At 33.0% G+C, this 13,216-nt stretch overlaps 1 protein-coding gene across 2 annotated transcripts; it reads left to right on the forward strand.

Annotated features, from left to right (window-relative positions):
- The first annotated feature begins 5,385 nt into the window (after positions 1-5,385).
- On the forward strand, positions 5,386-12,767 carry LOC145322125 (uncharacterized). Of its 2 annotated transcripts, XM_080163916.1 has the most exons (6): positions 5,386-6,688; positions 7,196-7,340; positions 7,651-7,737; positions 11,654-11,721; positions 12,042-12,171; positions 12,509-12,767. In XM_080163916.1, exons 1-6 carry the CDS (start codon positions 5,934-5,936, stop codon positions 12,569-12,571), a joined length of 1,248 nt encoding a protein of 415 aa, XP_080020042.1. In that variant the 5' UTR covers positions 5,386-5,933; the 3' UTR covers positions 12,572-12,767. The 2 variants fall into 2 exon arrangements, 1 of the variants encoding a protein (XP_080020042.1); XR_013880509.1 differs by lacking the exons at positions 12,042-12,171; positions 12,509-12,767 and having other exon boundaries at positions 5,391-6,688; positions 7,651-7,826.
- Positions 12,768-13,216: the final 449 nt, after the last annotated feature.

Genomic DNA, 13,216 nt, shown 5'->3' on the forward strand with positions numbered 1-13,216 from the left:
ACAAGGGTAGTTTTTCGTGTTAGTTTTTTCCTTTAGGTAAGCTTAGGTTAAGTTATATTGTGTACAAAGCAGCCTCGCAAGGTTATGGCACCCAGTAGGGGTTACACCTAAAAACAAAACAAAAATAACTCCCTCTCACCTTATTTCCAATTTAAATATTGATTAAAGTGGGTGTGGTTTAAGTGCTCGCTTGGCACTTTAAGAGAAATCACCAAATTTCTCTATTAAAATACTACAGGTCTGGTTTTCGTTTATTAGATTAATAAAATTACAGTTTAATAAAGTAATCATTGATCTTTTTAGTTTGCTGTGATGTCCTGATTTTATAAACCAGCGTACTCTGCTTCCACTGCTGGTGGAATAGAGTTATTACCCTAGATGGACTGTCAGCCACATTAATCTAATTACGACTGTCGAATTTTCTAAGGGCCTTTAGGAATTGATCTAATTACTTAGATCTTACAATATATTATCATGCACTCTAATAATTAAAACTTGTAGCTGGCTAAAATAACGACCCTCCCCAACCCCCATCTATCCCCCATTTCCTACTGGATTGATGAATTGACTAATAAATGATGTCCATGTTAGCAACCTAAATTGACGATAAATTTCCTCTGTCATAATATCCACGTATATTATATATCCATTCCTCATTTTTAATGCGATATCTCTTGATACAGTTATAATCATATCCATAGGACCATGGCCTATGAGAAGCTTCACTGTAAGGAGAATTTTATCGGTTCAGTGGTTAATAAGAGCCTTCGGTTTACACACACACCAAATTACTTTTATTTAAGGATTATAAACAGAGGAAAAGAAAAAAACTTCCCTAAAGTACAAAAGTTTGTATACGTTCTAACTTATGATATAGCCGGATTGTTCCACCGTTGTGTTCTAATTGGTCCCGTTTACTGATTATGGATCTAAATCTACTATATCTATTGGTTGTTGGTGGTTGTGGCCGGTGGTGGGATGTTGTTGATTTTCCAAGAACAAAGAACAAGATTTTCCAAAGACCAGACTTTAAATGCAGATTAGATTAGGAAATTTATCATCGTGTCTGTGTTTCAATGTTTGATTATAAAAGTAGTAGAATTGTCAAGGGGGTGATATACACCCTTCTTAAGATAGAAATTAGGAAAGAACTACCTTCCCCTATTTTTCATCCCTTGAAAGTTTACAAACCCCCTCTCCTACAAAACCCTTTGCACCCACCTGGTTACTACTCTTTCTAAATTATACCTGACTGTTCAGGAGTCATCATACAAGTTTGAAATTAATAGAACAATTATAACATGCCTATATTAAAATAGCTGCGATGGCTTATTGCTTCGAGAGAATACTAAATTGAGATAATCATTTGAGTTATGGGTTGCGGCTTCTATTATATTACTTTTAATTATAATAGGATTAATAAATGATAATCATCGATTTAATGATTCCTATAACAATTAAGTAAACCCTATTATTAGGTAACTTGAAAAATGACTATTTAAGTATTCTTTCAAAATTGTTAAATTTCAGTAATTAGTTGCGAAGCCACTCTAAGATACCAAATTTCCGTCAGTCTCTCAAACCATTCTTCTGTCAGTCCATCCAATCCGTAAGAAACAGAAGGGGAAATACTAGAGAATGACCCCTAGCATCAAGGGACTTTGTATTCAAAAATGTAGAAAAGGACAGAAAGAGCTGTATGAATGTGCTTAAAATCCAAGAAGGATTATAACGTTTATAGAGTTCCTATGTTTTCGTTGTAGGCCACCTCATGAAAAGTTTGAAGGCGATATGACAATTCTAACATATCTAAATCAATGCAAAGAGCTAACCATTACTGATGGACCGGCCTTGATTGTAGAAAAGCTTGGGTTATAACAAAATGCTTGTAAAAGAACACATAAATATAATAAAGTGATATAAAAATTTATTTGTTAGGTTAAAACAATATATCACAAGTCTTTAAATATATATATAACATAAATTTAACAAGTATAAATATATGCATAGCATATACATGAATATATGATGAATATCATCAATATAGTTAAGAATAATTTAGTTAGTATTATTTTCCAATAGGTCCCCTTTGCTTTCTCGCATCGTTTTTCTGTTGATTTCTCAAACTGGAGCCAGTTTTAATTTTGGCATTCTGAGGGTTGTTCGGTCTGTTCTTTCTCTGCACTAACAATCCTTTCTTTCTGGACAGGCTCAGGTCAAACAGGCAGAACAGCAGTAAGACGGCAAACAGAACAAATTTTGTTAGATTCATATTATTTCTCGTGTGTTTGGAAGTTACTGTTGAACTGATTAGATTATGAAAAGTTGTTTATATTATAAGCATTAATTTCATAAATGCTCTCTTATTTACATCAATCAAGTTTTTTTTAAAACGGCTGGTTCAGTCGGTCAATTGGGGGAGGGTGATAGGGGGATTAAAAAAGGGGTTTTTGATTAATTATCATGTGCGATAAATAAGATGTAAAGTACATTTTTTAGTAGCGAAGCTACTCTATAATTCAGAATGAGATAGATTTGATTTTTATCACAATAAGAAATATTTAGTTTTTACTTGCCTGTTCTATGCTTCGCTTTTATGGATGTCATCCTTTTTTTCACCACGATTTGTGGCTATTTCTCAGGGGAATGACTTTTCCTACAAACAGACACAACTCATTTTATACACAGTTATACAGATAAGTCTTGCAATCATAGGGTTAGTACTTTATCAAAATGTTTTTTTAAATAAATATGTTGTTAATGTATACATATATTTATATCTTTCTAAAACTATTTCTGCTAAGCTCTCTGTTTAATAGTAAAACTATGTTTAGTTGCTGTGCTACTTCAGGATATATATTGTCCTTGTCCATGAAGAAATTGTGGTTGTTGTAAAAAAAAACGGAGACCCGAAAAAAAATTTCCATACCGAAATTAAGTTTCTCTTTATCTATCTATCTAACATTTCTTTTTTTTCGGGGAAGTGCGTAAAAACCATCCAAAAATTTCACCATTTAATTTGGAAAAACCCCCCTTATTTTTTCATCCCCTATCAAAATTGCCAAGGTGCACGCACCCTTCGTAGGTAGGGCCTTGTTAATCCCTCCCCCTCCTCCCCTAAAATGCAGTCATTGTTTGGCTGCATGCTAGTAGTATTTACACAAATGGTGTTCTATACTTTCCGCAAAACCTTTAATTTAGGTCAGACTAATTCAGGACTTAATGTTATACAGTAAATATTGGTTTAGATAGAGTTGTTACTGGAGTTTTACAGGTATTTTTTAGATCAAAATTAATCCTATCATATAAAGTAATAATAGTTATTTGATTTGAAAATAGTCATTATTATCAGATAATATTGACTATTTTTAAATCTAATTTTTACTAATATAGCAACAGTATTTTTAAAAAAATTAGTTATTTCTAAGAGTTTGGCAATTGTCTAAACTTTTTTTATTTTTTGCGTGAGTGTTATAACACTTTAACAAATATACATATATATATTTCTCTTAGATCATGCACGGAAAACATGATATATATTTAATATATATATATATATATATATATATTATATTTACTATTTCTTCCTACCAATAGAAAGAGCGGAATTTAATATAACAACAAAAAATATAAAAATATGCAAAATTGATATATAAAAAAGTAAGTTTTGTGGTTGATTTTATTTCGAGTTAAAACTAGAATTTAACAGTTTGAACTATTCTTGACTAGTTGCTAACTCTCCGTCTCTTTTTTTAGCCTAAAACCTTCCCCCCTTCTTTCTCTTTCTGCTGTGCCTCTGTCCGTCCGTCCGTCACCTTTTTATAGAAATAGGATTGCTTAAGCTGTTGTGTAAATACATTTCTTTACAAAAATTTACATTTTTCCATTGCTTAAATTTGACATAAACTGTCAATCCTATGATAAAAAGTAGTAAGTTTTTTTTGTCTATAGCTTAATATTTCCATTACTACTGAACTGATTGAGTTCTCCATTTTAGAGAAGCTTCAATTGGGTCCCAAGTTGTTTTTAGGCTATCATTCAAGAATAAAGACCCCCAGAGAAGAGGGGCACAGTCTTATGATAGTTTATGGAAATATGTATGCTCTTTTATTTTAGGTCTTAGGATAGTTTTAAGCTATTTTTCTAGCCCTTTTCATTGTGAAAATTTCATACAAATTTGTACAGTACAATAAACCCTAGATGAGCGGGCGGCTTTTCAACTTTCTCTATACAAAATTACTCTCCCAAACAACTTTTATTAGCCCTCTCCTGCCTTACCACCCCTTGAATTAAAACTTCCCCTAGTCTTATGCTTAACGGAGGGTGAGGGGGGGTGCATTGGGAGATTCTAGTAGATCTCACGTCCGAGGTTGTTGTTGTGTTGATAAGAGCACGCAAAAGCCCAGGGAACGAGGGTTAAGCTACGCGCTAAGCTCAAAGTTTGTCTAAAGAAGTTTATAAAAGAAGAATAAAGTATTTAGATTAAATTCATATTGATATTCATAATCATATTAAAGTTAAATAATCTAGTTTACTATATCAAAAACAATTTTTTATATGATAACCAAATTCAATCTATTTTCTACACTTTTAAAACAATTTATACATTGCAATTTTTAAAAAATTCAATACTTTTCTTACTTCTAAATTTAAGATATTTTGCAATGCCAAAAAAAATTTTTATACCGGTTATGTATTTCTTAAAAAGCCCAGGTCATAAATTAAAAAAATATACAAAAATACAAAATTTTCACTTATTGTTTTTTTTGTGTTTTCATATAAAAAAGTTTATATTTTAAAAGATCTTATTTTTGTAAACTAACATATTTTGAGGCATTCAGGCTTTACATATACTATAATAGCAGTGTTTTTGAAATATGGTTGATAATGATATTTTAACTTGATATGTGCATTGTACTAAAACAAGGATGAAAACATCAATAAGAAGCAAAGCATTAACATATGGACAAGGAGATTAAAAGAGCATTTGTTAAAATCAAGAATCATGAAACCTTTTGCAGGTCTTATATTTCTTAATATTTATAATTTGTAGTATGAATGGGAGACTTATGAACAAAGTAAATTACATGCTGGATGCTCATTGGTATCGGGAATTTTGACAAAAAAATCAACTGTCTTTCTTGAATAACAGCCGAGAAAATCACATTTTCTCCACAGAGTTACGGACTGCCTGACTAATGAACAAATAGATACACAGAACGACAAAGGGATAAAAGGCCTTTATTTTTAGTACTAAAAATTTAATTATACATCTACTAAATTAGAATATTTTTTATTTAATATACTTTTACTTAGAAATCTTGAACATTTGTACAGTGCATACTGTGTTGCTACACAATACTGGTACCCCCCCCCCCACACTAAAATTTTTAGCAAAGAGAAATCATAGAAGCTATATACAAAGTTAATTTATAGGTTCACTTACATATATCTTGAATTAAGTACTTCAAAGTGGAATTAAGTGTAACTACTCGTTTTAAACTTAAATTTGAAGTACATTTGTGAGTAATTTTGTTTTACTTTACCACGGCAGCTATGGGTTTAGAGGTGGAATCCCCCACTCTCCAATAGGGGAGTGGGGTGAAGTGATAGAGAGATAGCGCCTAGCGTATTAAATATTCTCATAATAACAACAGTTTTTCAGTTTATTCTTTCATTCTGGTGAATTCAGAAGCGTATCTACACAGCCCAAAGTTGGAGCCCGTTCGCTTACCCCGATAATATTTATTTATATTATTCTGTGAACCAAATTCTTTTACAAACTTTATATCAGAAAATTTAATGGAGAGAGGTATTTATTCAAAAAGTCAAACAAATATTAGCAAGCTGAACTGCGAGGTTACCAAGGTTATTTTGTATCATCTCGAATCCCCGGGTAATTGTCATCTCGTCCTGTACCATTTGGAATCACCATGGTGATCTGTCTCGGCCTGTCCAAGTATCAAAGGCGGAGGAAGCTAGTGCCCAGCAGCCTCCAGAACCTGACTGCCACGCCCTACATGATGGAGCACCTTGTCTCTACTATCTACGGCTATGCCGAGTCCGACATCGAGTCTATCAATGTGACCCGCGAGGACACCAGCATCAAGGGTAACCTGAGCGACAGCGGTCGGCTGCAGGTCACCATTGAGCTGACCAACGGACAGATTGAGGTCAAGTACTGGTTTGTCAAGATAATGCTGCCCAACGGCCAGGACAATGGAGAGTTCAACATCTTCCTGAATGAGATTGAGTTTTACCGTAGCATTCTGCCCGAGATGAAAGAGTTTGTGCGCGCCGAGGGACTCGAGAAGGAGTTCGACGACTTCAACGTGCCCAACATCCTATACTCAAAGGCTGAAGGCCAGGACGGTGCAATTATCGTGCTTGAAGACATTATGGCTGAAGGTTATGCGCACGAGCGTGATGCCTACGGCGACAAGTTTCTTGACATCGAGAAGACTTTGGTTGCTGTGACCAGCATTGCCAAGATCCATGCCGTGTCTGTGGCTATGCAGATGCAAAAGCATGTTGATCTTGGCGCCGAGCACCCCAGCCTCAAGGAGTCTGGCCTCATGTGGGCCACGGCCGACATGTCCGCCCGCCTGGCAGTCATGAAGGAGCACTACTGCGATATGCTCAAGAAGTCTGCTGAACTCGATTCTCCCACTCTTCTCAAGAGATTCAGGTCAGTTTTTTTCTTCGTTAGTTTGATATTCTTTGACAGTTTAAAGCAGTGTTGAATAGAATTATGTAAATGTTTTCATATCTTGTGTTATGGCGGAAAAAATTTTATACAAAGAAATTATACTTTGTAGTAATATTATTTTATGATTTTTTCTCTGTCAATAGATATATTATTACTTGAATGTTATACCAGATTTTTATGTTTTCTAACAAAGTTAAACTCACAGTTGGCTGAAATAAAATTACTAAATCTACTCCCTTTACCCCATGCCCTCCCCCTCCCAATTGATTAACGAACCAATAAATGATGTAATGTTAGCAAGTTGAATTGACGACAATTTTTCCCCTGTCATAATATCCACCTTTATTCTATTTTCATTTTTCTATCAATTTGTCAAATTATTTCCTAGAAATACATACATATATTTGTTTTGGTATAAATTATGAATGTACTATTGTATATCCTATTAATATGTAATTTATCAATAATTAATTTTATTTCTTGTAGGAACCGGTTCGATTCCCAGGACCGACTCATAGAGTTGTGTCAGAAGAGAACTGAGCCCTCTGAGAGGCAGGAGGTTAGAACCTTGCAACACGGAGACTTTCATTTCAACAATCTTCTCTTTAAGAAGACAACCCAAGGCCTGAAGGTGTGTATTTGTTTTGTTAGGAGCGCAGCTTCTTATCAATTCATTATTTTACTTCAAAATAGGAATTTTTTCTACAATAAATTCAATGGTTGACAATAAAGTAAAAGAATGTATACCTTACCTTACCGAGGTATCTCGCTAAATATGGTTCTCCTTTACAATGTAGCTTTTCATAGGTCCTGGAAATTTTTTATGTCTATTTTGTAGGAGGGCATAACCCATCTCCAAGTGAAATCACCACAATAAAAAAATGCACTCCTCCTCCTACCCCCCAAAATCTAAAACTAAAATTGAAAATTAATTATTCCAGGTGAAGATTTGTGACTGGCAGTTGACCTACACTGGTAAACAGACTGGTGACTTGTCCTATCTGCTTATGTCATCTCTCAGTCATGAGGTAAGCCTAGCACCATAACTAAGTTGACCTACACTGGTAAACAGACTGGTGACTTGTCCTATCTGCTCATGTCATCTCTCAGTCATGAGGTAAGTCTACCACTTAATATTTGCTTTCTAGCAAGGAGTAGGGCTAATTTGTCTTAACCCCCAAACACACAAGTTATTGGAAATTAATTAGATTAACCATCTCCCCACAAAAATTTTACTCATAACTTTCGCGCCATTTAGCTCCTACTCCAAAATGAAAATTATCCCCAAATATTATTTTAGATTTATTTTGCTTGTTGGTTATTTAATACCTATATTTGAGACAACTTTTATTTAATGAATTCTTCCAATTTTTAACATGTACAAAACAGCCTGCTTTATTGCATCAAGATCCATGACAGATCTATATAGGAAATAAACGTCTATAATCAAGCTCGAGTCTTCCAAGCGTACAGTGTTAAAAACTCATAGTGATTCAATAATCCCTATTAAACTCTCACTGACCAGAACGTTAATACTCATTATTCTACTTTTTGCATCATAAATTCAGTTTTTTTATTTCATGTTGCTATTCGAATAACATTAAAGTATTTGATTTCTATTCTTAAAGCAGAAAACTTAATTTTTAAAAATAGTATATCTTAGAAAACTTAGTTTTAAAATGAATTGATTCGTGCGACACTCCCGTAAATGTGTTCAGATATTGAACTAAACGTTTTAACCCTTTCAGGTCGAAAATTTGAAATGAAAAATATTAGGATTTTAATCTTTAATAAATGATTTTAAAAAAGGATGCAAAACGTTAAATCGTGTATTTTTAAATTGGGTGAAAATATAAACTAATTACTGAATACTCAGTTAAACAAATATTCTAACGTAAGACATTAAAAAGTCGTAGTAGTAACCATTATGTGTAACGAGATAGAGAGAGAGATAAAGAGAGAGAGAGATAAGGAGAGAGAGGGGGTAGAGAGAGAAATATAACGAGGGGGGTGGAGGAGAGAGAGAGAGAAAGATTAACAAGGGTGACAAAATCCGTAAAAGAGAAACTCAATCAATTATACTAAAGAACATTAAGAAATATAGAGTAACTGCACTTAAAAGAGAAAATATTTATATTGCAGCAAAAATTTGAGTAAATATGTCATTTAATACCTTAAATACAAGTTATTTTATTTGGACATACTAACGTCATGGTGATGGGGAAACTATGTAAGGCAATGGTAAAAATTTACTTTGACTTCATTGCAGGACAGTTTCATGAATTTTATTGTCGAGTTTGAATTCAATAGAACAATTCTAATGTGGCTAAATTCACAATCAGAACTTTCTTTTAGGGACGTACGGATGGACAGAACAACTGTAGAAATAGATCATTAACATTATACAACCCTTCTACCCCATTTCCTTCCCTCTTACTGGATGAACGAACTGACCGATAAATGAGGTCCACACGGACAAGCTATGTAGGGAATATTTACACAATTTTTCAGGCATTGAATTGAAAAATTGAAGAGATAAAATCACATTTCCCCCTAATCCTAGCCATCAGACGAACGGACGGACATTTTTAATTATAAATAAGTTTCGCTACTAAATAACAGCGGAATTTGCAAATATTCCATTATAATCTTGATTAAAAATTTAAGCCATTTAATTTTGATAGCAGCTGAGAAAACAAATATTTTAGCTATTAAAATATGATGTCTCCAAAAGACTAATGGACCATATGAATTTAGAGGAAGAAGGATAGTTTCAATTCCAAAATTTCTTTTCCTCAGGGAAGGAGGGAACATTTGACTGTAAATTACACTGTTAACCAAAGTTTAGAAACCACGTTGACTAAAAAAACTTAATCAGTGTTTCATCAGTTCTATTATACATACTAGAAGTGTCCAAACTTAAATCAACAGAAAGCTTACCTTTGTTTATCATCATTGGGGATGTAAAATAAATATAGAACATTATCTCCTAAGATCCCTAAGTTTAAAAATCATCAACAATGATGATAATATCCATAAGTAGCAAAGTGGATCTTGGACAAAGTAGCTTCGGACAAAGTAGCTTCGGACAAAGTAGCTTCGGACAAAGTAGCTTCAGGACAAAGTAGCTTCCGGACAAAGTAGCTTCCGGACATTTACTTAAGAAAAGTAGCTTCTAATAGTAATAAAGGTTATGGCCGCAGCGCTCGGCCCCCTGGCCTGCCTAGCCGCGGGCGCTCGGCCCCCTTGCCTATAACCTAACCTAACCTAACCTATGTAAGAATGTTTAATGTACATTAACTTCTAATTTTATTGAAAGACAAAACTTTAACAATTTTAACAAAAAGTGGATCGTGGATTTTACTAAAAAGGGTTCGGCGATTTTTTTTATAATTTTTAATTCGTTTTAACATTTTTTAAAAATTTTTACAATTTCTGTCCACCACTGCTGTTAAAAAAGTTAAACAATAAAATCCAACATGGCGATAAAACACACAGGGACGAAATTCAAAACCGAAATTTCTTTCTTGAATAACTTTGTCTACAGGGTGAAATTTAAAAATCCGTCCGACAGTTGTCCCAAAGTCTGTGTTGGCTACCCAACGGCATGGTTTCGAACCCGATACAACCTTGCATTAAAAATATCGACCCTTACCTCACACTTAATAAATGTGATATCACTTGAAAAGTTTTTAGGGGGTTTTACTTAAAAGATGTTGCATTAGGAGGTTTGTCGTTTAGGAGGTTTTTTCTATTTTTCTATTAGAAGCTACTTTTCTTAAGTAAATGTCCGGAAGCTACTTTGTCCGGAAGCTACTTTGTCCTGAAGCTACTTTGTCCGAAGCTACTTTGTCCGAAGCTACTTTGTCCGAGGCTACTTTGTCCTAATAGTAAAAGTAAAAACACAAAAGTTAAAAGTTAAAAGAAGAAAACGCGGTATAAGCGACAGACAGACGAACGATGATACAAATCTTCACACAAATTAGTCTTTGATATCAGAAAATAGAATTATGTTTATGTGCAGTACTGATTGATCGAAGGATAGGCGGACAGAAGTACATTGGTCTAAAAAAATTCTACCTTCTATATTAAATAGCAGAAGGGAAAATAAACATTTCCCTTACAGTAATTTTATTTATTTTAGAGCACTATAGACAGAATAACAGACTAAGTGAGGAATAAAATTATTTAACTTAATATTAATTGACTTTGCTACTAAAATTTAACAGGTAGATAAGGATGACAACATCCATAACCATAGAAGCTCTTGAATTTAAAAAAATAAAAGGCAAAGCAAATGAAAGCAAAAAGGGTGCACAACAGACAGACATAGTAAGTACACAAAAAATATCTTCGATAAAAGCTGGGAAATTATTTAAGAGCATTACCAATAGACCGACAGACAATATTATTCTTAGAGTAGACGTGCATTGGTCAGTAAACATAAAATAAGTCCTCTGTCTTAACCCTGAAAGATTGGGCCCTCTATAAATTCTTAACTGATCGGATTTTATACCTTAATAATTGCATCAGCCTTCTACCTTTCCAGTAAGGATATTTAATATTCTTAAGAGCATTACAGACCAGCGAACAACGTGAGCTGTAGGCTAGTACCTGTATAAAAGCTATGCCGTTTTTTAGATCTTACTTAACAAAAATAAGTTAAAAATACTGATATACATATATTTATTTTATCTTACAAACATATGTATTATGTTGTACTTTATTAGTTATCAGTAAAATTTCGTTCAAAATGTTTTCTCATATTTTCCACGTGAATTTTGTTCACATTTTTGCCCATCTACGCTGTATGCAGTCAAATCAAACATTTAAATATTTTTTGCTTATTTTCCAAAGAAATAATTAGAATTGAACTTGTTTAAACATGCAATGTTGTTTTCAATTGTTTTTGTATTAAAATTTAACAAGATTTAATCATTTCAGACTCGTGAGGGCTTTGAGGAAAATATAAAAGAGGAGTACTACAACGCATACAAGTCTACCATCGAAAAGTAAGAATTATTATTATTTAAAATTTATCCTTCTGTAATAAGTTCTATTTCCTATAAAATCTACTTTTTTGATGGAGTTCTCCATGTTAGAGAAGCTCCATATTGGTTCCGGGATGGTTTTAAGTAATTTTTCTGCCTTCCTACCCTATCTAATACAGAGCCCCTAGATGCTAGGGGTAAAGACACTATTGTATGTATAAAGTAGATTCAACTAAGTTTAGCTTTCCTCAATGAATTATTTACGAATTTTAACCGATAAATTTTTAAAACTTTAGCGGCATTTTTGACAAATTCCTTGCTGTAATCCTGCTCTCGCTTAGGTTCTCTGTGTTTGGCGCTGACCGCTTAGAGAAAACCTTGGAGAAGACCCCTCTGGAGCAGGAATATAAAGAGACTCTCCCATTCTCATTCTTCTTGTCTTGCGGCAACATTATGGCAAACGAATCCCAGGTATGCAAACGCTAAATGAAGTTTAGAGGACTTTTTTCATGAATTTTAAAGTTTGAAAGAGTAAATTTGATAAAGTATGGCTTCGAATCCGATTAATATCTGCTGGACTAAAGCCGGTTCTTAGCCCTATTTAAAAATCATGGATTGAAAAGACAATTATCCACTAATATTAATATCATATAAGAATAATCATAAAATTTTTCATAGCTTAATTTGTTTTATTACTTTTTATCTGTTACAAAAGGCTCTTGACTAATTACATGAAATATTTGAAGAAAAAAATAGTTTACTTTAAAAACTTTGTGGTAAAAGATTTTAATTTTATTTTCTTTTTCAGGATCGCTCAGTCAGGTTCTCTTATGATATGTGCAAAGAAGCTGTCTCTAAATCCATCATTTAAACACTCATCATCAACAATCAAACCATCAATTTCAAACACTCCTGAGACAATTAGTAAAATACTGGAAACTTTTTCAAGTGACAATAATTTTTACTGATACAAGATGGTTTGTCATAAAAGTAGGAAAATGTATCCATTTTCTAATCAATTAATATGATACAAATGTTGGTTGACTAAAACCATCGATACTTAAACTGTTTTTAACCTATTTTTTTTATCATATATCAAAAATATACTATGACACCAGTAGATTCAGACTGCAGAGCCCAAATTTGAATTAAGTCCCCAATAAACTTTTTTTGGGGGATTTAAAAATCAATTTTATATGTTGCTGTGATCATTTTGATGGAAGCAAAAGCATTTTTTAGTTTGGGGTTAAATTGTTTCTTACAGAACAATTTGATGTGATTCAGATTATATCAATACAATAATAAAAACTCTACTCTGTTCGATGCAAATAATTTTTTTCTAAAACAATAATTTATATAGAAGAAATTTAACATTAAAATAAAACATATTATTCTGAAGTCTGAACCAATTAGAAGCCTTGTTTCATTTCATTTTTTTACAATTCAAAAAAGAGTTTTCACAAAGTGACTTATTTCCAATGTAGTTAAATAATTTTTATTTAATTAAAATGAAAAG

This window comes from Acartia tonsa, chromosome 6 (genome assembly GCF_053477335.1).
Source record: "Acartia tonsa isolate MP-2025a chromosome 6, ASM5347733v1, whole genome shotgun sequence".
Classification (NCBI taxonomy): domain Eukaryota; kingdom Metazoa; phylum Arthropoda; class Copepoda; order Calanoida; family Acartiidae; genus Acartia; species Acartia tonsa.

Coding starts and splice junctions, on each gene's coding strand:
- LOC145322125 (XM_080163916.1), top strand. CDS start 5,934: ATGGTGATCTGTCTCGGCCTGTCCAAGTATCAAAGGCGGAGGAAGCTA. Junction 6,689..7,195: donor ACTCTTCTCAAGAGATTCAG/GTCAGTTTTTTT, acceptor TATTTCTTGTAG/GAACCGGTTCGATTCCCAGG. Junction 7,738..11,653: donor TGTCATCTCTCAGTCATGAG/GTAAGCCTAGCA, acceptor TAATCATTTCAG/ACTCGTGAGGGCTTTGAGGA.